Genomic DNA, 24,414 nt, shown 5'->3' with positions numbered 1-24,414 from the left:
GGAGCAAGCAGCTCTTTGGCAAAGCCTGCCCCAGGAGCTCTGCAGGAACACAGGCACACACAGCTGAGGGTGTCTGCAGGGTTTATTGCTGCCCCAGCCCTTAGTAGAGGCGCTGGGGTTTCCCCATGGTGCTCTTGATGTACAGAGCTCGCACGTTCTGCCAGTTCTTCTTCAGCAGGGACACCAGGAAGTTGATGGCCAGGTGGATGTTGTAGACCAGCTCGTCCTCTGTCATCTTCACGTGACCCACGGCCACAGCCAGACAGAGCACCTGGGGACAGACACAGGTACAGATTCCACAGGGAAAGCAAAGAGCTGACCCACGGCCTGGACATGCCCACACCAGCTTCACTTTCTGCCCCCAGCTCTCTCTGCACTGTGGCAGAGGCCAAGCTCCTCTCTGAGCAGCCTGGAAGTCAATGCTCCCCACAGGCTGGAGGATTTATGAGTGAGCCAAGAGGCCAAGTGTCAGGACATCGTTAGCTCAGCTATTTTAAATGCTCAAGCATTTGCAAACCCTCAGATCTGCTGTGTCCTCAGGATCTCTACAGCTGCTCCCAAGTTCACTTGGACAGAGCCAAGTCCCAAATTCACCCCCAGCAAAGCCCCCACTCATGCTCAGCCCCCCAGGGACACGCCATGAGCAGCACCCACGTGCTGGGAGCAGCTTTAATCACGCTGGATCGTGCTCAGCACTGAAGCATCCAATCCTCTCCTCATCATCTGCTCCAAGATCCACCAACCACAGTTAAATTATTCCTCCTTCCTGGCTGGCCATGGAATACTCTGGGTACATTTCCCCTTGCTGGAGGAAAGCAGCCACAGCTCCAGAACACTCGAGGGACACCTACAGCCCAAGCCAGAGATGGCAGAGACACTGAACAAGCCCCAGGCACACAGATAAAGCCAGGCTTTACCTTCTTCATCTGGAACTTGATGGTGGATTTGACCTCATCCACCTTGGCCACCAGGTTCTCGTTGTGGGTGAGCAGGGAAGGGAATTTCCCAGCTTTGTTCAGGCCCGGGCCCAGGATTCGAGGGATTTGCTTGATCAAGGACTCGGAGGCCAGGAAGGCGTCGTACTTCTTAGCTGCAAGGAGACAAGCAGGAGCTCAGGATGGACCCTGCTCCCACCCCAAGCTCCAGGAGGGACTCAGCTGAGATCATGCAACTCCTCCATGCAGATAAATCCAACATTCCTGGGTCCCACCAGAACTGGAGCTGGTTCTGCCAAGGATCTGTGAGGAACGATTGTGACAGCAGCCAGGCCCCAGCCCCACACACCAATAACCCAAATCCTGCTCCCTGAAGGAACTGTCCCTTGCTGATTTCCAAGCTTTGCTGCAGCCTGTGCACAGCAGGATGGGTGAGACAGAGGATCCATCTAGGAGAGGCTTAGCCAACAATCACCTAACAGCTCACAGTTCCATGGCCCATTGTGGACTGAGGGACAAGTTCCTGTCTGCCTGAGCCATGTACAGAGGCACTCTGGAGTTCTCAGGAAGGGAAGGATTTTTACTCTCTGACTAGGGAAAATGAGTGCATTTCATTCTGTGCACACAAGAACCGCAGGACTAAAGCTCACTCTTGCCTCTGGAGTTTCCTGGCTTTTGCTGCCCTCCAGCTCCCCGACCAGGAAAGTGAGGGACATAGCAAAGGATGAAACTGTTGACAGGGATATTTTCTGTGTCCCTCCCTTCCCTGGACAACCAACCCCATTCCTGCAGTACTGATCTGTCAGATCTGCGCTGGAAAGAGCCTGGTGGCTTAATAGTTTTTGGGCAAATTTTGGGCAGATACTGGGGCTGACTCTGGTCAGAGTTTCAGCTCTGCAACTAACCAAGACATGGAAATCTGGGAAAAGCCTTATGGACACTCACCCAGCTTCTTCACCAGCTTCTTGTTTTTGTTGAGCTTCTTCAAAGCTTCTATGTCCATATGAGGGATGTCAACTGCTTTGGCCTCATCGCAGTGCTGCTGATCCCCCAGCAGACACACGGAGAATTTGGGCCGCGGCGTCGACTTCAACCTGGGGAAGGAAGGTCCGAGTCAGTGACGGGCCAGCCCCAGCGCGTGTGCACGGAGCCAGCACGGAGAGAGCTTACCGCAGCACGGGGCATCCTCACCTGCCGTCCCGGGCAGGCCGGTGGGCACAGCCCGGGGGCTGCCGCACCTCCCCTCATGTTTTAAGACCCAGGGTGAGGGTCCGTCCAGCCGCCCCACCGGGCCTGGCCGCGCTGGACTCCCCGAGCGGTTCGGCACCGCTGCGGCCCCGAGCGGGACCGGGCAGCGCCGAAGGCTGGGTAGGAGCGAGAGGATGGCGAACCTGACGGTCCCGGAGAAGCGCTTGTCCTTCTGCGGGTCATAGTTCTTGAGGCTGATCTGCAGCTCCACCGTCTCCACGAACCTGCGGGAGGCACCGGGTGAGGCCTGGCCGGGGGAAGGCCGGGGCCGGGGGTGACACGTCCGTGTCGGCGGCTCTTACTTGCGCTTCTTGGCACGGCTGCCGTGCAGCACCTCCTTCACCGCCTCGTACAGGGTGTCCCGGGACACTTTGCTGCTGCGGGGGGAAACGGCAGAGGGGACTCAGAGCCAGCCCCGCCCGGGACGCGGCTCCGAGTCCGTCCCGGTCCCTGCGCGTTCCCCCCGCCATCCACCCCGAGGATCGTGCTTCGCTGGCCGCCCGGCCAGCCCCGGGGCCCCCACCGGGCACGGATGGCGGAGGATGGGGGCGGATGGAGTGGAGCAGACGCTGAGCTGCACCCACCTCATGGCTGCGGCTACTCGGGTCGAAGGACCGGAAGTGGTTCCGGCACGCTATAAATACTGGCGAGATCTCGCGAGACTGGAGGGCGCTGCGCGCCGCCATATTGGGAGCGGCGGGGAGCGGCACCACGGGGCCGCCGTGCGGGGAGCCCGCCCGGCTGCCCGCCCCCATCTCCTTCCTTGTTAAATAAACAACCGCGGGCTCTTTGCCCTCTGTGTCCGACCACCAGGGTAGGAGTTCCCGCATCGCTTCACAGTGTATTCCAGGAGCTCCGGGCTGGCCTCAGCGGCCGCCGAAAAGGAGCTACCGGTCCAGGCCGGGCGCGGGCGGCAGCACTGCCCGGTCCCGGTCGCGGGGCAGGTACCGCCGGCGGCCAAGGCCGGGCCGGGCAGCGGTAACCGGGGCCATGTGGCTTCAGCGTTGGCACCGCGCATGCGCCGCCGGCTGCACTCCCCGCATTGGCCGCGGGGCGGCGCGCGCGCCCCGGAACCTGTATGGCGGGCGCGGGCGGGAGCGGCGCCGCCATGCGGGTTGCGGGGTGGGCGGGGCCGCGCGCGGTGCACGTCGGGCCGGCGGCGGACCCGGGCCCGGCGGGTAGCTCAGGTCGGTGTGGGGGATGGGGGGCGGCGATGGCGGCCGGGCCCGGAGCCGCCTCAGCCCCCGGGGCACCGCGCGGGGGGAGCCCCCCGTGTCCCCGCCATCCCCGGGCCCTGCCCTCGCAGCCCGTGCCGCGGTTCCCCGGTCTGTCGGGGGCACGGCGGGGTGAGAGCCGGGGTAGCGCAGCGCGGGGAGAGGCGGCACCGAGCGGCGGCGGGCACGGTGTTCCTGGCTCGCTGCTGGAAATGCAACGATCAAAGATTTGTCTGTCAGAGGTGGCTCAGGAAGAGCGCGCTGTGGCGCCTCTGCAAGATAACCGATCAGCAAATGTTCTTGTGGGGGTGTGCAGGCTTTAGCATCATTTGCTTAGAGCCTGGGATTGCGTCCCTCGGAAGGCTGGGAATTAGTCAGGAGAGGGAGGGGAGAAGGAGGAATAAAGCTCATCACCCCTCTGTGCTGCAGCGCAGGACATGCTCAGCCTGTAGGTTCAGGATTTAAAGTACCTGGAAACCCCCGCAGATCATTTGGAGGACGGGAAGGGCTGGAATATAACATTTGTGCTGTCTCCAAGAAGAGTCTGTCACTTCAGTGCTTTGATAAGCTTTATTTCATATCTGGCTGTGGAATAGATTCTTATCCCTGCCTGCCTTTAGTGTGGGAAGGATGCAGCATTGTCCATCTTAACCCTTTAAACCTCAAAAGTCTTTTGAGGCCATTCAAGCCTTTCCTAGCGTGCAAAAGTGGATAAACAAAAGGAGGAGGAGAAGCTAAGGGCAGAAATTGAAACGGAATTGTTCTTTTTACTCAAGGCTCACAGCAAAGACGCCGACCCCGTGTCCCACAGGCCCCCGTGCTGCCAGGCAGGATCCATGTGTGGGGACTCGGGGCAGGATGGAGAGCCTGGGGCTGCCAGCAGTGACCCTTGGGGATGGCACCACGGCCTACCTGCAGCAGGCTGCCAGAGGTAACAGAGCCTCGGGCTGTCAGAGGCTCCTCCTGCCTCTGAAATGAGAGTCAGGCTCACCAAAAGGGCCCCTCACGGCGTGGGAGCTGCCACACGGGCAGCTGGTGGATTTGCACTGAAGTGTGATCTGAAATAAAATACAACTCAAACGTGCCTGTGGTTTGGAAGTGAAGCTGTGGAGATGGGAGAGGTGTTGCTGTGGAAATAAAGGTGCTGTTCAGACTAGGAGAGCCCTGTTCTCCCCAGGGTTGCTGTGAACAGGGAGCTGATGCTGTGCAGCTGATGCTGTGGCCCGCAGGGCTCTGCTCCACCAAAACTTCCCCTGGGCTGAGCAGGTGGATTTGCATCCCTGGTGTGCACGGGGTTTGGTTCACAGCAGTGCTTTCCCCACTCAGAGAGGTGCCAAATTCCACACCTGCCCTTAGCCTGGTGTTGGTGAGGTGCCCCTTTCTGCACCACCCACTGCTCCCAGGAAGAGGAGCACGCTGTTTCCCAGCCTGCAGAACAGGATGGAGGAGTTGTGCAGCTCCCTGTCCTGGGGGTTGCTCTCCTGCTTCATTTTCTGTGCAAACTCACTGCAGGTTTGTTGTGTGTGTGAAGCTGTGCTGTCTTGGAACCACCAGGTTGTGTGACCCCTCTCAAACCTTTTGCTCCAGGTGAAACCAACCTGGATTCTCCATGTTCAGTGGGATGGAGCAATGCACCAAATCCTCTCTGCACCAAATCTTTGGGTAACTCAGTCACAATTACAGGTTTGCAGTCAGGCTTTGGCAGAGTTGAGCCTCGACAGCCCAACAGTGGCAGCACTTTATGCTCCTTTAGGTGCTGTAATTGTTTCCTAACAGTTGATCCTCTGCCAAAGTAGTAGATAAATCTCAGCCCTTGCTGATGCTGCTCAGCACACACAGTTGGTATTTTCTTCCAACACAAGTGTAATTGCTTCCTCTGTATGCTCTGTCTGTGAGGGGCAGCTCCTCACCAAGGGATGCCTGAGGATCTCTGTGTCCTGTCTGGACAAAGCAATGCCAGCATTTCTGGGAAGTGTCTCTGTGGGGAAAAGCTGATCCATACCAGCCTAGAAGTGACAATTTGTCCCTTTTGTGGGCAGAGGGGCTGGGTCAGCAGCTGATGGTGTGTTTTAACTGTTCCAGGTGAAAAGCTGATTGAAGGGCAAGTCATTGAACTTGAAGATGGGACCACAGCTTATATCCACCAGGTGACAGTTCAGAAAGGTGAGGAACACACACTGCCCTCTTTCTCTTTGGAAGGACACTGTAGGTGTGGCTGCAGCTCTCAGTGCTCCTGCATTTGGGCTCCTCTGTCAGTTCAGCTCTCAAAAGTCCACATGAGCATAGGGTTTCTGTTGGGGTTTCTTTCTTGTGGTTTTGAGGCTGAGTAAACAAGGCCATTGCCTGCAAAGTCGTTAGCAATCTGATGAGAAGGTGAATTTGGTGGAGGTGGAGACCAATGTTCAAGTGCCATTTCACCTGTGGGCTCTCCCTGTTGTCATACCACGAGCCCAGTGAGCTGTGAGCTGTGTTGGTGCCAGGCACACAGCACACACAGAGTTGTTTCATGTGGGAGCAGCTGGGCAGGAATTTCCTCTGAACTGTGAGATAATGCATTACTTCTGGAATAGGTGCTGCTGGTGGGAGGGGTCGTGTGGGGATTGTTGGGAACAATGCCACCTTGGCCACTGACCCATCAGCCAACATCATCTCTGAAATTAGGGAACTTTAGAGAGGTGTTGGGAGCCCAGTTCATGTGGCAGGCACCAGAGGGGCACGGAGGAATCATCCTTGGCCATGCCAAGATGCCAAAGGGCAGGTAGAAAGAGCTCTGTTACCTTGGGCAGTCCTTCCTTGATGCTCCTTGTGTGCCACCTCCCTGTTCTGTTCTCCAAAGGCTGCTGGAAGTGGATGTTTTATAGCTGGCTGTGCCCCTTTTACCCTGCAGCCTCCTCCCTGCCTTCACATGCACAGTGAGAGGGGCTCTCCTCACCCCTGCTTCCCCTGGCATGGGATGTTTGTGCTTTCCTTCTTCACACTCCCCTGTGCCAGAGCCATCCTTCTCCATTATATCCCCTTCTTGCTGGGATATAACCTGGCATTTTGAAACTGGTGAGACACTGCATCACTCCTTTGAGCAAAGGAAGAGGCAAATCTGTGCATGAAGCCTTGAAAACCTCACCATTCACATCAGAAGGGCACAGATGGTGTCTTAAAACCTACACCTGTGGTTGCCTTTCAGGGCAAGCAGGCAGCCCTGTGTGCTCTCCTGCCTGGCAGCCTCAGCTGGGTGCTCCAGGAAGGTGTGGGGATGTTTTCCTTTCCTTTTAGAGGCTGTGGCTTTTGAAGATGGGCAGCCAGTGGTGCTGGAGGATGGCAGCATGGCCTTCATACACAGCACAGCCAAAGGTAAAGCACTCCCTGCTCTTTCCCTGGCAGCTGGAGAGAAGCTGCTGGAATGTCTCAGATTTCCAGGGCTGGGGAGGTGAAGCACTTTTTTCCTGCCTCACACTGAGCTTTTTTTCAGCTGAATTTTTTTTCAGCCCTTTACCTGAACGTTTCCTCTTGCAGAGAGTTACGAGCCTGGCACATTCCAGGCTGTCCAGCTGGAGGATGGCTCCACTGCCTACATCCACCACCCTGTCATCGTGGCACCTGGCAGCACCATCCTGCAAGTGCAGATGGAAGCTGGGCTCCAGGGGTTGCCTGGGAAGGAGGAGGAAGATGATGTCCTCGATGTGGACACCATTAATGCATTGCAGCAGTATGGCAGGAAGGTGAGGGCACAGCAGCATCTGCTGGCCTGAGTTTGTGCCCTCCCTGTTTGAGAGAAGTCCTTGGACAGGGTCCAGTGTGAGTGGCACTGCTGAGGGGTGCCTGGCAGCTGGGGACACAGAATGGGGCTGTTTGGTCTTGTGGGGTGCTGGGCCTGCTGCAGGCTGAGGTTTGGGAAGGGAGGAGAGCTGCTGTGACACTTTGACACTGTGACAGCCTTTGGTGTGCCAGAGCCATGGCCACTGTGCCCATGGTGACCTCCAAAGCAAAGCAGCTTCAGATCCTGCTGTGCTGTCACTGCAGTGTCCCACCCCAATATCCCAGGCGGTTCCTTTTTGTCCCATCTCCATGGGCTGGGGAGCAGGGGCTGCCAGGAGGGTGCTGCAGTGCTGAGCTGGGCACAGACCTTCCTGCTGTGGCAGGCCCAGCCCCTGCTCGCTGGGGAAGGGTGGGGTGGCACTGTGGCTGTCACTGCCTTCCTGCTGCACAGGGACACACAAACAGGGCCTGTGCTTCTTCACTCACAGGGCTCTGATGAGGAAGAGGAGGGAGTGACAGACAGCTGCCATGTGAAGAGTAAAGACTCCAGCAACATCTCTTCCCAGGTCTGAATTTTTCAGTGACTGGAACTCCTCTTTGCCACTAATTATAAAAATGTTGTGGCTTCCCTGCTGAGTTAGCAAATACTAACTGCACATTTTTCAAATGAGCTGAGAAAGGGAGTTTCATGTCTGAGAACCCTGGGAGGTGGGAGGGGGAAATGCAGGTTCCTAGAGCCCTGTCACCTGGGCTTCACCATGTGGGCACAAACTGGTTTGTAGGAACATGTTTTTGGAAGATAACTGCAGGAGTGCATATGTATGGCAAGGAGGGAAGTATTTGTGTGGGCTTGGTGAAGCTGTGGTGGCTTGCTGGATTGATTCCAGTGCTTGTCCCAGCAGGATCTGCAGGAGGAGGAGGTGCAGAGCCACAGGAAGGGGCAGCAGGTCGGCAGCAGAGCTTTCCGCTGCGGGTACCAAGGCTGTGGCCGCCTCTACACCACTGCCCACCACCTCAAGGTAAGGCAGGAGGCATGGCAGGGTGCAGGCCAGACCAGCCCAGGTTACACTGCCAGAGCAGGATGCTCTGCTGTGTGCAGCTGAGTTACTGCTGAGCTCCGCAAGAGACCCAGCTGTGTCAACTGGCCAAGGTGAAATCCAACAGGGAACTTTAAATTCTCTCCACCAGCATTTTTCCATAGTTTTCCTTCTTCCTTCCCTTGGACCTCATTTTAGGGACCTGTTGTTTCTTTTCCAGGTACATGAACGTGCTCACACGGGTGACCGGCCATACACATGTGACTTCCCAAGCTGTGGGAAAGCATTTGCCACAGGTAACAAATTCCTGTTTTCAGCAGATTTCATTTTGTGTCCAAGCCAGTAGAGCACAATATCCAGAGCATCTAAAGCAAGGGAATCACAGCACGGGAGCCTTCACTGATTGTGGGCAGATAATGGTGGCAGCAGGGTTGGAAGTGGTGTTGGGGTTGGTTATTTCTTCCCTTTCAAGCTTTGCAGACACAACACAAACACTCAGGTACATGCGCTGAGGGCTGGTACTCCTTGTCATGGTGTTTCCTTCTCATCACAAAATTAGTTGTGGTCTCTGTCCTGGACAGGGTATGGTCTGAAGAGCCACGTGAGAACACACACAGGTGAGAAACCCTACAAGTGTCCAGAAGATTTGTGCAGCAAAGCCTTCAAAACCTCCGGGGACCTGCAGAAACACATCCGCACGCACACGGGTGAGCAGCACGGGGCAAGAACTGCACAGGGCACAGCCCACTCAGAGGGACTCCAGGTGGCTGCATGGTGGCAGCTCTCACCCTCAGCACCCTGTCCGTGCAGGTGAGCGTCCCTTCAAGTGTCCCTTCGTGGGCTGTGGCCGCTCCTTCACCACGTCCAACATCCGCAAGGTTCACATGCGGACGCACACGGGCGAGCGGCCCTACACGTGTGCAGAGCCTGGCTGTGGCAGGGGCTTCACCAGCGCCACCAACTACAAGAACCACATGAGGATCCACACAGGTAGGAGGGGGCCAGCAGCAGGGAGCTTGGTGGGGCTGGAATGGGCATTGTCACAGGAGTGGATCTGGGAGTGGCCAGGGAGTTGGAGGAAATGGTGGGAATTGCTTCATTGGATTGATTGTTGTTCCAGCAGTCTGTCTCCAGCTGTTTGCTCTGGTGGAGAATCCCTCCCCAGGGCGTGAGGAGGGTGACGTTCAGCTCTGTGGCCTCTGCCCTAGGAGAGAAGCCATACCTGTGCACCGTGCCGGGCTGCGGGAAGCGCTTCACCGAGTACTCCAGCCTGTACAAGCACCACGTGGTGCACACGCACTGCAAGCCCTACACGTGCAGCAGCTGCGGCAAGACCTACCGACAGACCTCCACGCTGGCCATGCACAAACGCAGCAGCCACGGCGAGCTGGAGGCCACCGAGGAGAGCGAGCAGGCCCTGTTCGAGCAGCAGCAGCTGGAGGGTGAGCGGCCACTCCCCCATCAAGGTGTGGCAAAGGGGAGGGAGGTGGCGGCAAGAGCAGACACGCCCCTCCAGAGCCGAGTGTGGCTGCCTGCTTCCCCATCAAAGCTGGATTTATTGGAAGGTCCATGAGGTTGGGAACAGGCCCCTGCCCATTCTGTGGTACAGGGAGAGGTAAAGGTCCTTCTTGCCAGGCCATCATGGTCTTGTGCTCTTCTGTGTTGGGACCACAGGCAGGTCCAGAGGCCAGGCATGGGCTTTCACACTCTGATAATGCTGCTCTTCCCCTTCTCTGATCCAGCTGCTGCAGCTGCTGACAGAGGCTCTCCACTGAAGAGTCAGCATATTGCTTTCCTCTCAGAGATGGAGGAAGATGAAGAAGAAGATGCTGTGCCTACACAAATCTCACTTATCTCTCAGGATGGGACAGAGCAGGTATGGACACAGACACCCTCCAGCATGTCAGGGACAACAGTTATTATCTGAAGTGAGATTCTTCCTCCACTCAGCCAGGATGTTCTTTGCAGGGGCTTTTTCCAGCATTTTTTTCAGACCTTGGAGTTTCTTGGGCTCTTCCTGCCCTGAGGGCTCCCTCCTACATCCTCACCCACTGCTGCAGTGTTGGTGTGGGGTTCTCTGGTCCCAGTGCCCCCCTTGCTGAGGGTTTCTGGGTGTTTGTGTGGTCACTGGCAGCCCTTGGCTCCCCAGCTCTGCTGACCCAGGCTGCATTTGGAGATGTTTTGTCATCACTTGTATACAGCAGTGCTTTTCTTGTACTTCCCTCCACCAGCTGCCCCTGTGCTGACTGGAAAAAATTTCCTTCTGTGGCACGGGGCAAGGGAAGCAGCTGCCAGCAGTGACCTGTTTCCTCTTAGCCTGAGATGCTCGTGCTGCTGCAGTGCACAAAGCCATCCCCATCCAGGCTTCAGACAAAAGGCAGAATGGGAAGATGTGGTGGGATGGGGAGGGCCGAAGACTCAAGCTCTGAGTTCTCTGTTGTCCTGTTGTCAATTTTGTCCCTGGTGCTGGTGCTTGGAGCTCTCAGTTTCCTCCTTGCCCAGCCTGATGCATTGCTAAACTCAGGAGGTGCCAAAGGCTCGCTGAGCTCTGCTGTCATCCCCAGGTCAGTCTGTCTCAGGAGGAGCTGCAGGCCCTGGGCAGTGCCATCGGCGTGGTGGCACAGAGCAGCGTCCTCGCCGTGCCCGAGGGAGGGGACACTGGGACCATGGCTGTGGCCAGCACTGATGGCACCGAGGCACAGGAGGTACACACAGAGCTGGGGCTGCCCCTGCTGCCTCTGCTGGAAGAGAGCTGCATTTTCTTTTAAAACAAGATTAACTGAACTTTCCAGGTGACCATAGTCGCTTCTGGGGCAGTGGTGTCAGAGGAGTCGGACATTGCCCCGCTCTGCCATCAGCAGGTGGCATTGCTGGCCACCTCCCACGGCACCCACATTGCTGTGCAGGTACCACATGGCTTTTCCACTGTCCCCTTCACTCCCTGGCCACCCACTGCCACCTCTGGCCCTGCTGCATTGCTGCTTGCCTGGGGGGCTTGCTCCTTAATTCCCAGAGGCCCTGTGTGCAGAGAACAACAGGGACATCCTGCTGGGACTGCAGAATGCTCCTCTGCAAACAACCCTTCTGCATCTCAGCCCTCTGTCCTTCTGCTTCACCCCCTGTCACCCACCTGTGTCACCCACCTGTGTCACCCCTCTGTCCTGCTGGGAGCCCCCTGAGCTGCATTATGGGGGTTCAGCACTCATTCTCTGTCTCTCCCCCTTCCCTCCCCAGCTGGAAGAGCAGCAGAGCCTGGAGGACGCCCTCAGCATGGCCACAGCAGTCATCCACTACGAGCCAGTGCCCCCTGCCACAGCCGTGCCTGGGAAGGGGAGCTGAGGCCAGCAGAGCAGCCAGGGCAGGGCAGTGCCAGCCCCAGCCTGTGCAGGGGTGGCAGGGACAGTGTCTGAGCAGTGCCAGCGTGCCCTGTGCCAGCTGGGACACTGACAGGGCACAGGGCTGCTGGGGTGACCCTGTCTGAAGGGCTCTTCCCTCTGGGAGGGAGGGCAGGTACTGGGCTGCTCTGGGCAGCAGCTCTCTCTTTAGGGGCACTTCCTGCCCTCTCCCTCCAGGAGTGGTCCAACTGCTCCCCTTCTTGCTCACCCTTCCAGCTCAGTGGGCAGCACATGCACAGAAGCAATAAAGGCCCATCAGAGCAAGGCCAGGCTGTCCTGAGCTTGGTATGGAGGGTGAGCAGTTCCTGCCACTGGAGCCAGCACTGGGATGGTTCCAACAGCAGTTCTCCCATCTCTTTGTCACACTTCCTTTTCAAGCAGGGCTTCCATGGCAGATCCCTTGGCTGTGGAGCAGAGCAGCCAGCACTTGCCAGGAGCTGAGCTAGACCTGGATGTAAATGCTGAGTTGAAATAAAAACAAATTTTGAAATTGTTTTTTAAAAGGACCCCTCTTCTCTTTGGTGGAAGCTGGGAGGAGAGGGTGGATGGTGGGGTTCAGCAGCTGTAAGAATTGAGGAGATTTGTGGAATTGACCAAGCATCTCCTGCCAAAGCAGCAGCTGTCCCAGAGGAGGGCTGGGAGCAGGGTGAGCTGTACCCTCAGCGTGTGGCTTGGGGGACATGTCCTGAAATCTCTCATCAGTCCTTGGCTCTTCCAGGGCCTCCTGCAAACTCAGATTTAGAGAATTGTGCCTGTGGACACCTCCTGCATCCTCCCCTGGGCTGGGGAGAGAGACCCGGGCTGGTGTCCTGCCCCCTCGGTCCCTTCACTGCCCTGGGTGCTGGGCGGACAGAGCTGGAGAAGCCCTTGGAGATCCTCCTGTAAACCCGAACCTGGCACAGGCTCCCCCCAGCCTCGTGGGTCCTGTTTTGGACATCCCAGAGGAGTCTGCAGAGAACGATGGGCACGGAACGGGCACAGCCCGAGAGCAGCCACCGGCTGAGCCTCTGCTCTCCGGCTGACACCGATCCCTCCCGAAGGCTGCGAGGGGCAGCTCTGCTTGACCCAGGACGGGCATTTCTCTCCCCAAACCGCGAATCACCACGGAGCTTTCGCGGTCCGTGCCCCGGCCCCGCGGAGCGCGGCGCGGCCCGGGGGGGTTCCCGGGGAGCCCCGGGCAGGCGGCGCTCCCGCCCCGCGTCCCGCCCGCCCGGGCGGCTCCAGGAACCGGATCCGCGGGCTCGGCAGAGCCGCCGCCGCCGCCGCCAGCCATGGACCTGCGAGCCGAGCTGCTCAAGTCCATCTGGTACGCCTTCACCGCCCTGGACGTGGAGAAGAGCGGCAAGGTGTCCAAATCCCAGCTCAAAGTGAGTCCCCGGGCACGGAGGGAGGGTGGGAGCGAGCGGAGGAACGAGCCCGGGGCTGCTCGGCATCCCCGCGGGTTTTCCACGGAGAAATTGTTGAATTTTGAATATTAAGCTCAATAAGATCGTGCTGTTGCTTCCTAGTGAAGTTCTCAGGTTCTGTGGCATCTCCCTTTAAAAAAAGGGGGTAGGGGGGAATTCATGCTCAGATGTGTTTTCTAGGTGAAAATTATAAGAAATCTAAATTTTAGTTATCAGTCTCTTGTGCTTTTTATGGCCAACTAAGAGCCCAAATTCTGTTTACGTTTTCTTGCTTGCCGGAGCACCTGTGTTCCTCCTTGCTGAGCCAGTGGGTCGGGAGGTAAGGACAGGTTGTTTTTTAACAAAAACTCCTCAGTGCTGTGGCTAGAAGTAACACAGCACTTTTAAAATCTCACCGCTTTCCCCTCTTCCCACTCTTAGCAGCTTTCAGAGGGCTCATGCCCTCAGCCTTTCATCAAACCCATCACAGCTTTAGAAACCTTTTTGTCTGCCCCCAGGCCAGGGTTGCTGGCACCCACCCGGGAGCCCCTTGGCTCTGAGAATAATTGGTTTTTTTAACCTTTGCACGTGGTGGGAATGTGTTTTTTTCGTCCGTTTAGTTCTCAGGCTGGCACTGGGGTTGGAAATGCTGCTTGGTACCAGGGTTTGGGATGAGAGACCTGAGCAGGAGCGTGCTGAGCACGGGTATTGCATCAGGACATGGCAGCTGCTGCCAGGCTGCGAGACCGTTCTGAACCGCTGCAAAAGGACCCCCTTTTCCTCCATTCCCTTTATTTTACAGTGCTTCCCCAGGACAGGCTGCAGGGAAGGTGCTGGTCTTTGGCAGGGGGTGTGTTTTGCCCCAGAATTTGGAGTTTTTCATGCAGGGATCTGGAGGAGAAGCAGCGGGAGGCAGATTCTTCCTGCTCAGCCTTTGCGGCTCAGAGGCTCCGGCTGCCCCCCAGAACTCGTGGCATGAGCCCTGCGAGCCACACTGCCCTGCTAAAACTGTAGAAATAGCTGAAGGAATTAGGGAAAATCCTAAAGTAGGCCAGAGCTTAATTCTGTTTGCTAATTCCTGAGAGGGGCTGCTGTGCTCCCTTCACAGCACCCCCTGCACCACTGCTCTGGGTCCAGAGTCTGGCCCGGGCATGGGATGGACCCAAAAGCAGCAGCAGTGCTTGTCTTGAGAGATCTGTATCACCAGAGACCATGCTGAGGCCACAGAGACTCTGATTTTAATGGCAGTTTCATGGAGAATTCATGCAGGGTCTGTGGCTGTGGTGATGCTGGGGATGGCACCTCCAAAGTGACTTTACCCAGGGGGACACTTGAGAGGGGAAGGGATGTTCTCCCACGCGCCGTCAGTGACGGGATGGGTTGGCAGCAGGTCACTGAAGAGCACAGCTCAGCTCTGAATGGCTTTCCCCCTGTCTCCAGGCCAGGCAGAGCCTGTTTCCACCCACAGAAACGCTCGAGTTTGCCCCAGCCTACACAGGCCAGCCGCGGTTCAGTGAGGGAGGAGTGCGGGGTCCCGCTGCTCTGAGTGATGAAATGTTAAAGCCACCGAGCCCTCTCCAAAGCCCTCCAGGGCTGCTGGGCCCTGAGCTGGGCTCTGCTCTGCTCCCTCACCTGGGCATGTGGGTCTTGAGCAGGGGTGGGAGACACCGGGCTTGCACTGAGGACAGAGCCAGCCCCAGAGCTGGGTGGGAGAGCAGAGCGAACTCGTAGGAATCCTGCTGATAGGAGCAGGACTTTTGTGGCTAGTCCAACAGAGAATAGCTCTTGAGAGAGGTTGAGAGGCTTGGCTTAACGAACAGAATAGCAGTTAGTGTGTTCATGAGCATGATGTTGGCATATTCAGCTAAGAAGAAGAGTGCTAAAGGCCGTGCTGCATACTCTGTGTTAAACCCAGCTCCGGGCAGTGCTGTGAACCTGTCAGGGTTTCCAGCACGGACACCCAGCTGTGGGAAGCCGTTGTGCTCCTTGCAGGGGCACCTCAGAGCGGGCAGGCGTGTGCAGACACCCTGGCAGTGTGTGTGTGTGCGTGTGTGTGTGTGCGTGCGCAGGAAGGAAGGAAGGACAGCTTGCGGTCGCTCGGGTGCTGCGCGCCCCGACAGCTCGGGGAGCTTTGCTCCCAGCACAGCCCCAGCCCCGCTCCTGGCAGGGTTTGTGCTCTCAGTGCCATTGTATTGTCACTCCTGGGCCGGGGTCGGGGCAGGAGCAGGCGAGAGGCAGGATCATAGCAAAGGCAAAGAAGCTTTATCCAAAAGAACTGAGTGGTTTTTGTAGAGTGGTACGATAGGTTCTGTTCTATTGGCTAACTAACAGAAACATCTTCCTCATGCACTGTCTTTGAGTTTTTCTACTTTATTTTTTCGAAGAAAAACAAAGTAGAAAAACACCACTTGCAAATTGTTTATAGTCAACAAGTTATCACATCTTTCTAGCTCTTTAAGACGTCTCACCAGCCGCCGTGAGAAACGCTTGCCGTTTCTCTCTGTCTGTCCCATGGCATCCACAGTGCATCCCCTCCCTGGCTGGGGTGCGGTCTCTCAGTGTGGCCATGCATGGCTGGGAACACCCAGCACTGCCCTGGTGCTTTTGGGCACCTCTGCTCATGGTGATGGGTGTGCCAGCGGTGGGAGAGGGTGGAGAGCACAAACACGGCTGCTGCTCACGGGAATGCAGGGCACTAGGAGGAGTCAGGCAGACCCCTGGCCACAGGGGAAAGGCTAGGGTTAGGGTTAGGTGCCTGCAAACTGCTTTCCTAGCATCCCTCTCCCTGCTGTTCTCCTCCTCCTGTCACTGTTTCAGAGCCCTCAAGGGTTTCTCAGCTCTCCCATCTCCAGCCATGCCACCACTGACCAGGCCAGGGCTTCCCTCCCCATTTGTCAGTGACAGCCCCGTGACAGGAGAAACCATGGATGGATGGATGGATGGATGGATGGATGGATGGATGGATGGATGGATGGATGGATGGAGGGGCTCAGGGTGTCCCCCACGGCCAGGGTCACAAGTGAGACCTCACAGGGATTTTTAGGGGTGCTCTGGGAGGACGGGTGAAGGATGGAGATGAGGGACCACGTTGGAAACACTGAATGGATACGATTCCCAAACTCTGAATTCATCCTGATGGACTTGTTACCATCCTGGAGGGTGTCCATGACATTCCCAGGCCTTCCCACCACTGTGTGGACCCTGGGGCTGCACTGAGCCCCAAAAGGCACCAGTGTAGCAGCAGTGCTCGGGGCTACAGCCCTGCTGTGTGAGCACAGGGTGGAGTCCTGCTGATCCCATTGGTCCAGAGGGTGGAAAAGAGAATGAAAATCTGGTCGAGCAAGAACTGTCTCCAGCTGCAGCAGCCATCGTGGCCTGGGGCAGCTCCTCTGCTGCTGGGAGGAAATTTCCAGCCCTGCTCAGAGGATGCTGTTCCATCTCCTCCAGCCCATCGAGCTGCATTGGCAGATCCTGGTGCAGTGGGGAGGTGTCAGTCTGTTTAACCATCTCCTGCTTCTGGGATGTAAAGGCAAGGAGAGCATCACAAGCTGGAGATGCTGCTGGTGCTCATGGGCAGCCTTGCTCCAGGCTTTCCAGCTCTTGGGAAATCCATGAGCTTGTAAACATGCTCTTTTGGGGGGATTTGAACAAAGGGGGCTGTTGGCAAGCTTGCTGAGTATTTCTGGGCATGGTGTGTCTCCAGATCTCCTTTCCAGACAAAACCTTTGCTTAGTTTCTCACCAGTCTTTCCTATTTTCACGTTTCCATCTTTCTGTGTCCCCAGCAGACGGTACCAGGCTGGGCCTGGTTGTGCCAAATGCATAGCTTGGGGTGGCTTATCAGCTTTTCTAGATCAGAGCGAGTCCTGTTTGCTCTGAGAGGTTTGAAACAGCCCTTTCAAGAAAGAAGTTCCTCCTGTGCCAAGAAAAGAAACTAATGTGGGAAAATCCTCCATTTTTGCCTGTTTCTAAATGATTCTCTAAAATTTACGTTTGGAAATGATGCCAAAGCCAAGCCTTGCCTGGATGCTGTGGCTGCAGGGAGGTGAAGCCATGCAAGGGAGTGACTGGGGGGTGGCACCTTGGGCATGTGCTGGGGCAGGGCTGGGGGCTGCTCACCTTCTCACCACCCCTGTGCTTGGCCAGGTGCTGTCTCACAACCTGTACACGGTGCTGTGCATCCCCCACGACCCCGTGGCACTGGAGGAGCATTTCCGTGATGATGATGATGGGCCAGTGTCCAGCCAGGGCTACATGCCCTACCTCAACAAGTACATCCTGGACAAGGTGAGCTCCTTGGTCACCCCCCAGACCTGCTGCTCCTCGTGTGAGGCTCCTGGGAGCTCCCCTGAGCTCTTGGAGATCACATTCCTTGGTGGGTGGAAGGAGGGTGCAGAGAGATGGGGACTGCACAGGTGAATGCCAAAATGAGTGAGAAATGTTTAATACTCAGCATCTCCCTGGCAAGGATGAAGTCATCCCTTTACATCACGGCTCTGGATGGAGCAGCATCTCTGCCCACATTTCCTGAAGGGCTCAGAGAGAGAAATCAGCCCCTTCTATCCTCACCTTGGAGGTGTGACCTCATTTGGCAAAGAGGAGAGGGGAAAGGCTGAGCTGCAAGCAGGAGCAGAGTTGGGGTGGGCAGGGGCTTTCTCCCTTTTTTCCTGTGGTTCAAAGCCACCTTTGTCTGGCACAGGCAGAGGTTGCTCTGTGGGTGCTGTTTCTTCCAGGCATGTGAGGAGAGGAAGAATGACTGACAGCTTTCTTCCACTGTGTGCTCACTGAAAGGGGCCAGCGCTGGTGCAGTAACCCTTCACTGCCCTGGTGTTCCTGTCCCTGTGCCAGTCCCCATCCCTGTGCCCATCTCTGCCTTGCCCAGAGCTGCTCAGCAGCTGCCCAGCTTGGTCCAGCAGTGCTGATCTTGGCTGCAGGGATCTGGTCTAGCAGCAAACAAGGGCAGAGCCTTCCCCAGCTCCCTCAGCCCACAGCAGGAGCTGCCCAAGGTCAGCCCAGCCCAATCTCCCCATCACAGAGTGGCCCAAATCCTTCCAGTTGCCCACATGGCTCTTTGGGAGGTGATCTTTAAACCCACCCCCTCTGGTTTCACCATGGCAAAGAGAATCCCAGAGGCAGCCTGAAAAGAGGGAAGTGGGTTTTCCTGGTAAGAGAAGCTTTGAGCTTTTGCCACCCAAAGGTTTTCCTCCAGCTTTGCTGCTACAGGCCACACTCTGCTCCTGTGCTCACACAGCTGGGATAGAGCACCCAGGGACAGCCAGAGCTCCTCTGATCCCATCTGCACCAAACCTGCTGCCTGGGGCAGCTCGCAGTGCCAGGACACAATTCAATATCACCAGCAGGGACGAGGCTGATGGAGGCACCATTCCTGCTGGCTTCCCTTCACTCCCCAGTTCCTCCTTGTGGTTCAATGGGATAACAAGAAACCCCAAACCGTGGAGGCACTGGGGGTGAGAGCCCCACGTCATCCTGCCTGTGCTGCACCCCAGGCTTCCTGCTGGTGCTGCCATGCTTCTCACTGGACAGATTTTAGGAGTGAGGTTCCTTCTCTCCAGCATTTCCTCCCCTCCATAGCTCTTCAGCGCCCCACTCACCCCCTGACTCCTGCCTGCAGGTGGAGGAAGGTGCTTTTGTCAAAGAAAACTTTGACGAGCTCTGCTGGACCCTGACAGCGAAGAAGAACTACAAACCCGACCGGAATGGGAACAGTGTTGTGTCCCACCAGGATGCCTTCAAGCTCTGGTGCCTCTTCAACTTTCTGTCTGAAGACAAATACCCTCTTGTCATGGTGCCAGATGAGGTAGGAGCTGCCTCTGCCCCCAGCCCTGCCCTCCCTCCCTCCATGTGCTGGCAGAGCCCCATTTGAGGGTGACACATCCTGGCGTGTCCCTGCGAGATGTGGTGTTCCAGGGGTGAGAGAGAGGAGGCTGGGGGTGGGACAGGGGGGCTGCCTGCCCTGGGCACCCCTGCTGTGCCCACAGCCACCCCACTGCCCAGGGACAAGGGGATATTTCACCCCTCCAATGTGCTGTCCTGCCTGGAGGGCAGTGGTGGAGCAGACCTGGCTGTCCCTCTCCGTGGCCACTGCCACCCCTGCCCAGCATGAGCAGTGTTAAGGGTGAGGTGCCAGCCAAAGAAAAGCCTCACAGTAATCTCCAAATTCCACAGCATTTAGGGGGGAAGGTTCTCCCTTTCCCTTGGGTCAGATTAAACTTCCATGAGAAGGGGGGCAGATCTGGGGAGAATGCACACGTGCAGAGGCCAAGGGTGGCCTCAGCAGAAGGAACTTGGCTGGGCAAATGGCTGCTGTTGTCTTCTACCCCTCAACCTCCTGAGATCAGCAGAAAAGTCAAAATTTAAAAAAAAAAAAAAAAAGAAAAGAAGAGGAGCAAAAAGGCAAGAAGCACGGTGCTGCGCAGACGTAGGAGGGCAACCGCACTTCCTGTGCCCTGGGAGAGGTGTTTCCTGTTCCCCAGAGCATGAAAAACTGAATCATCCTGAGCACCAGCACTCAGTTCTTGCCCCCTTTCACAATTAAATGACATAAAAAATCCAGCTGGCTGTGGGGACCCTGCTGTGTGTCACCTTCCTGTGTCACCCACTGGTCTCAGTCCCCAGACTGGGGGCAGAGGAGAGCTGGCAGCAAAACTTGAACTGCAATAAATCTTCCCCACAGCAGGTCAACCACCTTGACTCTTTTTATTTGCAGTTTTAAAATGATGCTCATTTCCACAGGGACCTGTCCCCCTGCTCCTCCCCAGTGATTTTTGGGTGCTGAGCTCACTGTGGCTTTGAGACATCATCTCTGAACGCTGTTCAGCAGTGCTGGCCTGTGCTCCTTCAGGCTCTTGGCTGCTACAGAGTTTTCTTACTCTGCAGAGAAGCCAGAAAAAACATCCCAGCCTTGGGGCTAAAAGGAAAAACCTCTCAGTAGAGGTCAAACTCTAACCCAGCTCCAGTCTCCTCCATTCCAGCCTGCTGCCTGGGATGCCCCAACCATCACAAAGGATGATCCCTCTGGCATCAAGGTCCTGCATCTCCAGGCTGGAGAGAGATGTGGCCTTGGGCTCTCCAGAATGGGTTGATGAGATGGGGACAGCCCTGTCCCCATGCAGAGACACTGTCACTGAGTGTCCTCCTCCCCACAGGTGGAGTATCTGCTGAAGAAGATCTGCACAGCCATGAACGTGGAGCTGAACTCCTGCGAGCTGGAGGATTTCCTGTCCCAGGAGCCGCAGGGCCAGGGCGGCCTCACGGTCTGGCAGTTCCTGGACATGGTGAACTCGGGGAGGTTCCTCAGAGGCATCGAGCAGGAGGCCATCAGCATGGCCGTGGAGGAGGTGTACCAGGAGGTCATCGAGGATGTGCTCAAACAGGCAAGGAGCTCACATATTCTGGGGCACAAGCTCAGTCCTGCTCCCACCCCGTTTTGATCTCCGTGTCTCTCGGGCGCAGGGCTACCTCTGGAAGAAGGGCCAGCTGAGGAGGAACTGGTCAGAGCGGTGGTTCATGCTGAAGCCCAGTGCCTTGTCCTACTACATGAGCGAGGAGCGGAAGGAGAAGAAGGGGAGCATCACGTTGGACAAGCACTGCTGTGTGGAGGTACAGCCTGGGCCACACTCTGCTTGGAAGGGAGACCCAAGAACACACAATGAGCGTGGGAGAGCCACTCCCGTGGCTGAAGACGGGGGGATAAGGTGTGGTAACGCTGTGCTGTGTCCCCTCCCTGCAGGTGTTGCCAGACAGGGATGGCAAGAGGTGCATGTTCTGTGTGAAGACCTCGTCCCGCACCTACGAGATGAGCGCCTCGGACACGCGGCAGCGCCAGGAGTGGACGCTCGGTCTGTGCCCACCCCACGCCCTTCCCCAACCTCCCTGTGTCCCTGCTGTCCCCACTGACCGTGCCCTCCCTCTGCAGCCATCCAGACTGCCATCAGGCTGCAGGCCGAGGGAAAGAAGTCCCTGCACAAGGACCTGAAGCAGAAGCGCCGGGAGCAGCGGGAGCAGCGGGAGCAGCGCAAGGCGGCCAAGGAGGAGGAGACACAACGGCTCAAGCAGCTGCAGGAGGAAAAGGAGAGGAAGCTGCAGGAGCTGGAGCTGCTCAAGGAGGCCCAGAGGCAGGCAGAGATCCTGCTGCAGGAGGAGGAGCAGCGGCGGAGGCAGCAGCACGAGGAGATGCAGAGGACCCTGGAGATCCAGCTGCGGGAGGCCGAGCAGGTGGGTGCATCCCACAGGGGCTGTGGTGCTCACGGGGTGGGTGCTTCCTTCTCCTTCCCTTGTCCAGGGTCGTCCAGAGGTTGGATGTACAGTGCTGCTGCCACCCATCACCTGTGGGCTCTGGTGTGCCTGAGATCCCTTTGAGCAGGAGATGAGGACAACCTGCCTCAAGGGGCTTTAGCTGGGGGACAGTGAGAGGCAAATGCTGGTGCCAGGCTGGACAGGGAGCCCATTTCTGACCTCACAGCCAGCACTGGCTCCAAATGACACAGCCTGTCTCCTGAGCAGGGAAACAGCTTTGCTTTGGACCTGTCACCATGGGCTGCCCCTGCTCTGGCCCACTCCACCCAGTGGGCCCAAGTGGGTTCTGGGGACACTGGTGGTGGCCTGGCCCACTGATGGCTCCTGCCCCCGCGCAGGCTCGTGCCTCCATGCAGGCAGAGATGGTGCTGAAGGAGGCCGAGGCAGAGCGGCAGCGCAAGCGCATCCTGGAGCTGGAGGACATGCAGGAGAGGCTGCAGGAGGCCCTGCAGCAGGAGGTGAAAGCGCGGCAGGACGAGGAGGCTGTGAGATATGCTCAGGCCAGGTAGGACCAGGGTATCCCTCCTCCTCCTTGGGCAGCTCAGTGCTCCTGGGTACTGGGGTATGCTGGTGAGTTCCCAGTATGCAGGGTGGGACAGAGAAACTGGGGGAAGAAGTGGCAGAGGGACATCCTCACCTCTTCATTGTCAGGCTACTGGCTGAGGAAGAGGAGAAGCTGAAACAGCTGATGAAGCTGAAGGAGGAGCAAGAAGAGTATATCATCAGAACTCAGATGGAGAAGCAAGTCCTCAAGCAGGAGATGGAGAACAAGAACAAGTGTCTGGAAGAGGCGCAGAAGCAGCTGGAAGAAGTGAGAGTGAACAGGCAGCGGGTGGACCAAGATGTCATGGTGAGCATCACATCTGTGCCACATCTCCTCACATGGTGAACCCAGGGGACTTTCCAACCCTCCCAGAGTCACCTCCATAGTGGGGAGGACCAAGCTGGAACTGCCATGGGGGTTTCTGAGCTGTGCCATGTGCAGGCACAGAGTGGTGCAGTGGCTGAGACAGGACAAGCGTGTCCCGCCCTGGGGACAAAGCACTGATGTCAACAGTGGGAGTGTGTGAAGGGCGAGGGTTGGAGGGGGAGCAGAAGGTCTAGAGGAGAGTGAACTGGGTCTCCATCCCAGAGGGAACCTCCAATCCAGGCTTACTCAGGGAAGGGAAAGCCGTGCCCATGGTCCCATGGGGCAGCAGCTCACCCTGTGCTCCGTGCCCATGGGGCAGCAGCAGCTCACCCTGTGCTCCGTGCCCATGGGGCAGCAGCAGCTCACCCTTTGCTCCGTGCCCATGGGGCAGCAGCAGCTCACCCTTTGCTCCGTGCCCATGGGGCAGCAGCTCACCCTTTGCTCCGTGCCCATGGGGCAGCAGCTCACCCCTTCCTCCATCCCCTGCAGGCGGCCCAGCGGAAGCTGCGACAGGCCAGCACCAACGTCAAGCACTGGAACGTGCAGATGAACCGATTGATGCACCCCATTGGGCCTGGAGGTAGGAAACAGCTGAGCCAGATGACCACCCTTCCCTTCATCCCCTATGCCCACACCCCCACCCATCTTCCCCTTTTTGGGGGCATCTGGTGGCTGGAAGGACTCTCAGAGAAGATACCGCAATGGCTCCTGCAAGGAGGGGCTCCAGCTGAACAGTCAGTTTGGGCCCCAGGTAAACAATTCTCTTTTTCCCTCCACCCCCAGACAAGCGAACAAACATGAGTGGAGGAGTCTTTGCTGGCTACCAGCCCCTTCTGTCACGGAGAGATTCTTCCCTCAAACTCAAGCAGAGGGTGGAGGATAAAGGCAGTGACGCCACAAGGGAAAACAGCAAGGAAAACGTGAGCAACGGCGGGAGCAGCAGCACGCTGCCGTCACCAGATGCGGACACCATGGCCACAGAGCCCAGCAATTAGCCCGCCAGGATGGCAGAGCCCAGCTGGGAAGGGCAGGGCTCAGCTTGTCCCTCCAGGTGGACGGTCAGTGTGGCCATCTCTGCATGGGGACCAGCACAGAGCGTACAGGGGACTGCACAAGGCAGAAGTGCTCCCATTTCCATCAGTGAAGGGCTGCAGCCACCATGTGCCAGGAGGCTCAGGCAGCCCAATGCTGGGGAGAGGGCAGTGGGACCTTCTCCTCTGGACTGAAGAACTCAATTCCTTGTCCTCTGTTTTACACCCTGTACTAAAAAAGAGCCACTGCTGGATTGGGGCCCTGTGGCCCAGGACTGCAGTTCCCCCTTGGTTTCTACAACAAGCCTTCTGCATCACTCACTGTGCTCCAAGGTGTGGGGCTTTGCCACCAGCCAAGGACACCTGGACTGACCAAGCAGGGCCTTCTTGTCACCCCACACCATGCCAGGTGTCCCCAACTACAGCCACCACTGTGTTCCCAGGCAGTGGGTGGTAGTACTGGAGCCACTTAGTTAGCAGAAACTAATGACCAATAAAGCTTTTTTGGAGCCACTGGCCACAGACCTCCTGCCCCACACACCGCAGGCACCAGCCCTCTTTCCATGGCAGTGCAGGGTTTGGATTTCCCCTGTGTGAAAGAGCCCTTTGAAAGGAATCGGCCACAACCTGTGAAAAGTGGCCCCACCAGCAGATTTTTGTTGGTTTGTGGAGGGCCAAGAGGGACACAGAACAAAACAAAAAAGCCCCGATAACACACCATCATTTGGGTTGGTTTTTTAAGCACCTCTGTATAGATACAGTCCCAGCTGTGCCTTTGGGGTGTTATAGCCTGGGGCTCAGAGCCAGGGTGGCCTCTGGAACAGGCCCTGGGTGCAAGCTCTGCACCGACTCCATCTCTGCACCCGCAGATGAGCTGAGTTCGTTGGGGAGATTACGATCTGTTTCCTCCCGGGCCTCGAACAGCACTCTCCCCAGTCTCACAGTGTTTCTCTCTCAGTTTTTTTCCACTGTGGCTGAAGGGACAAAGCGCTCAGTGTGCCCGGGGTGCAGGGCAGCCCTGGGCCGGGCCCACGCGGCCGCGCTGACGCACAGCGGGGGCACGGGCACTGCAGGGGCTGCAGGTCAAACACATCGCCTGTGTCCCCTTCCCTCTGCTGGCACACACAATATATGATAGATCGAGGTGGCCCTGAGTGGGGTCCCTCGTGGGGTCCTGCCTGCTCCACACCA

General features: G+C 57.3%; 3 protein-coding genes across 5 annotated transcripts; 2 read left to right on the top strand and 1 right to left on the bottom strand.

Moving 5' to 3' along the window:
• Positions 1-64: 64 nt before the first annotated feature.
• Positions 65-2,825, bottom strand: RPL10A (ribosomal protein L10a). The gene is made up of 6 exons (XM_064732799.1): positions 2,768-2,825; positions 2,486-2,560; positions 2,327-2,407; positions 1,881-2,029; positions 918-1,090; positions 65-271 (listed from the first exon to the last, which is right to left on the bottom strand). Exons 1-6 carry the CDS (start codon positions 2,770-2,772, stop codon positions 101-103), a joined length of 654 nt encoding a protein of 217 aa, XP_064588869.1. The 5' UTR covers positions 2,773-2,825; the 3' UTR covers positions 65-100.
• Positions 2,826-2,865: 40 nt separating this feature from the next.
• Positions 2,866-12,082, top strand: ZNF76 (zinc finger protein 76). 3 transcript variants are annotated; one of them, XM_064732797.1, is made up of 15 exons: positions 2,866-2,997; positions 4,174-4,328; positions 5,480-5,560; positions 6,668-6,745; positions 6,908-7,113; positions 7,639-7,716; positions 8,053-8,169; positions 8,408-8,483; positions 8,769-8,894; positions 8,998-9,177; positions 9,396-9,629; positions 9,930-10,063; positions 10,752-10,892; positions 10,980-11,093; positions 11,422-12,049. In XM_064732797.1, the coding sequence occupies exons 2-15, from the start codon at positions 4,256-4,258 to the stop codon at positions 11,524-11,526; spliced, it is 1,743 nt and encodes a 580-aa protein (XP_064588867.1). In that variant the 5' UTR covers positions 2,866-2,997; positions 4,174-4,255; the 3' UTR covers positions 11,527-12,049. The 3 variants fall into 3 exon arrangements, with proteins under 3 accessions (XP_064588867.1, XP_064588866.1, XP_064588868.1); XM_064732796.1 differs by lacking the exon at positions 2,866-2,997 and adding an exon at positions 3,317-3,370 and having other exon boundaries at positions 11,422-12,082; XM_064732798.1 differs by lacking the exon at positions 2,866-2,997 and adding an exon at positions 3,398-3,529.
• A 705-nt stretch (positions 12,083-12,787) lies between these two features.
• DEF6 (DEF6 guanine nucleotide exchange factor) lies at positions 12,788-23,739 on the top strand. The gene is made up of 11 exons (XM_064733225.1): positions 12,788-12,949; positions 17,113-17,253; positions 18,599-18,784; positions 20,133-20,360; positions 20,440-20,586; positions 20,717-20,825; positions 20,903-21,201; positions 21,621-21,787; positions 21,934-22,132; positions 22,682-22,772; positions 22,976-23,739. The coding sequence occupies exons 1-11, from the start codon at positions 12,854-12,856 to the stop codon at positions 23,185-23,187; spliced, it is 1,875 nt and encodes a 624-aa protein (XP_064589295.1). The 5' UTR covers positions 12,788-12,853; the 3' UTR covers positions 23,188-23,739.
• Positions 23,740-24,414: the final 675 nt, after the last annotated feature.

Source organism: Zonotrichia leucophrys, chromosome 26 (genome assembly GCF_028769735.1).
Source record: "Zonotrichia leucophrys gambelii isolate GWCS_2022_RI chromosome 26, RI_Zleu_2.0, whole genome shotgun sequence".
In the NCBI taxonomy this organism is placed as follows: domain Eukaryota; kingdom Metazoa; phylum Chordata; class Aves; order Passeriformes; family Passerellidae; genus Zonotrichia; species Zonotrichia leucophrys.
The sequence above is the reverse complement of the archived record's forward strand: the minus strand, read 5'-3'. Positions and strand labels throughout refer to the sequence as shown.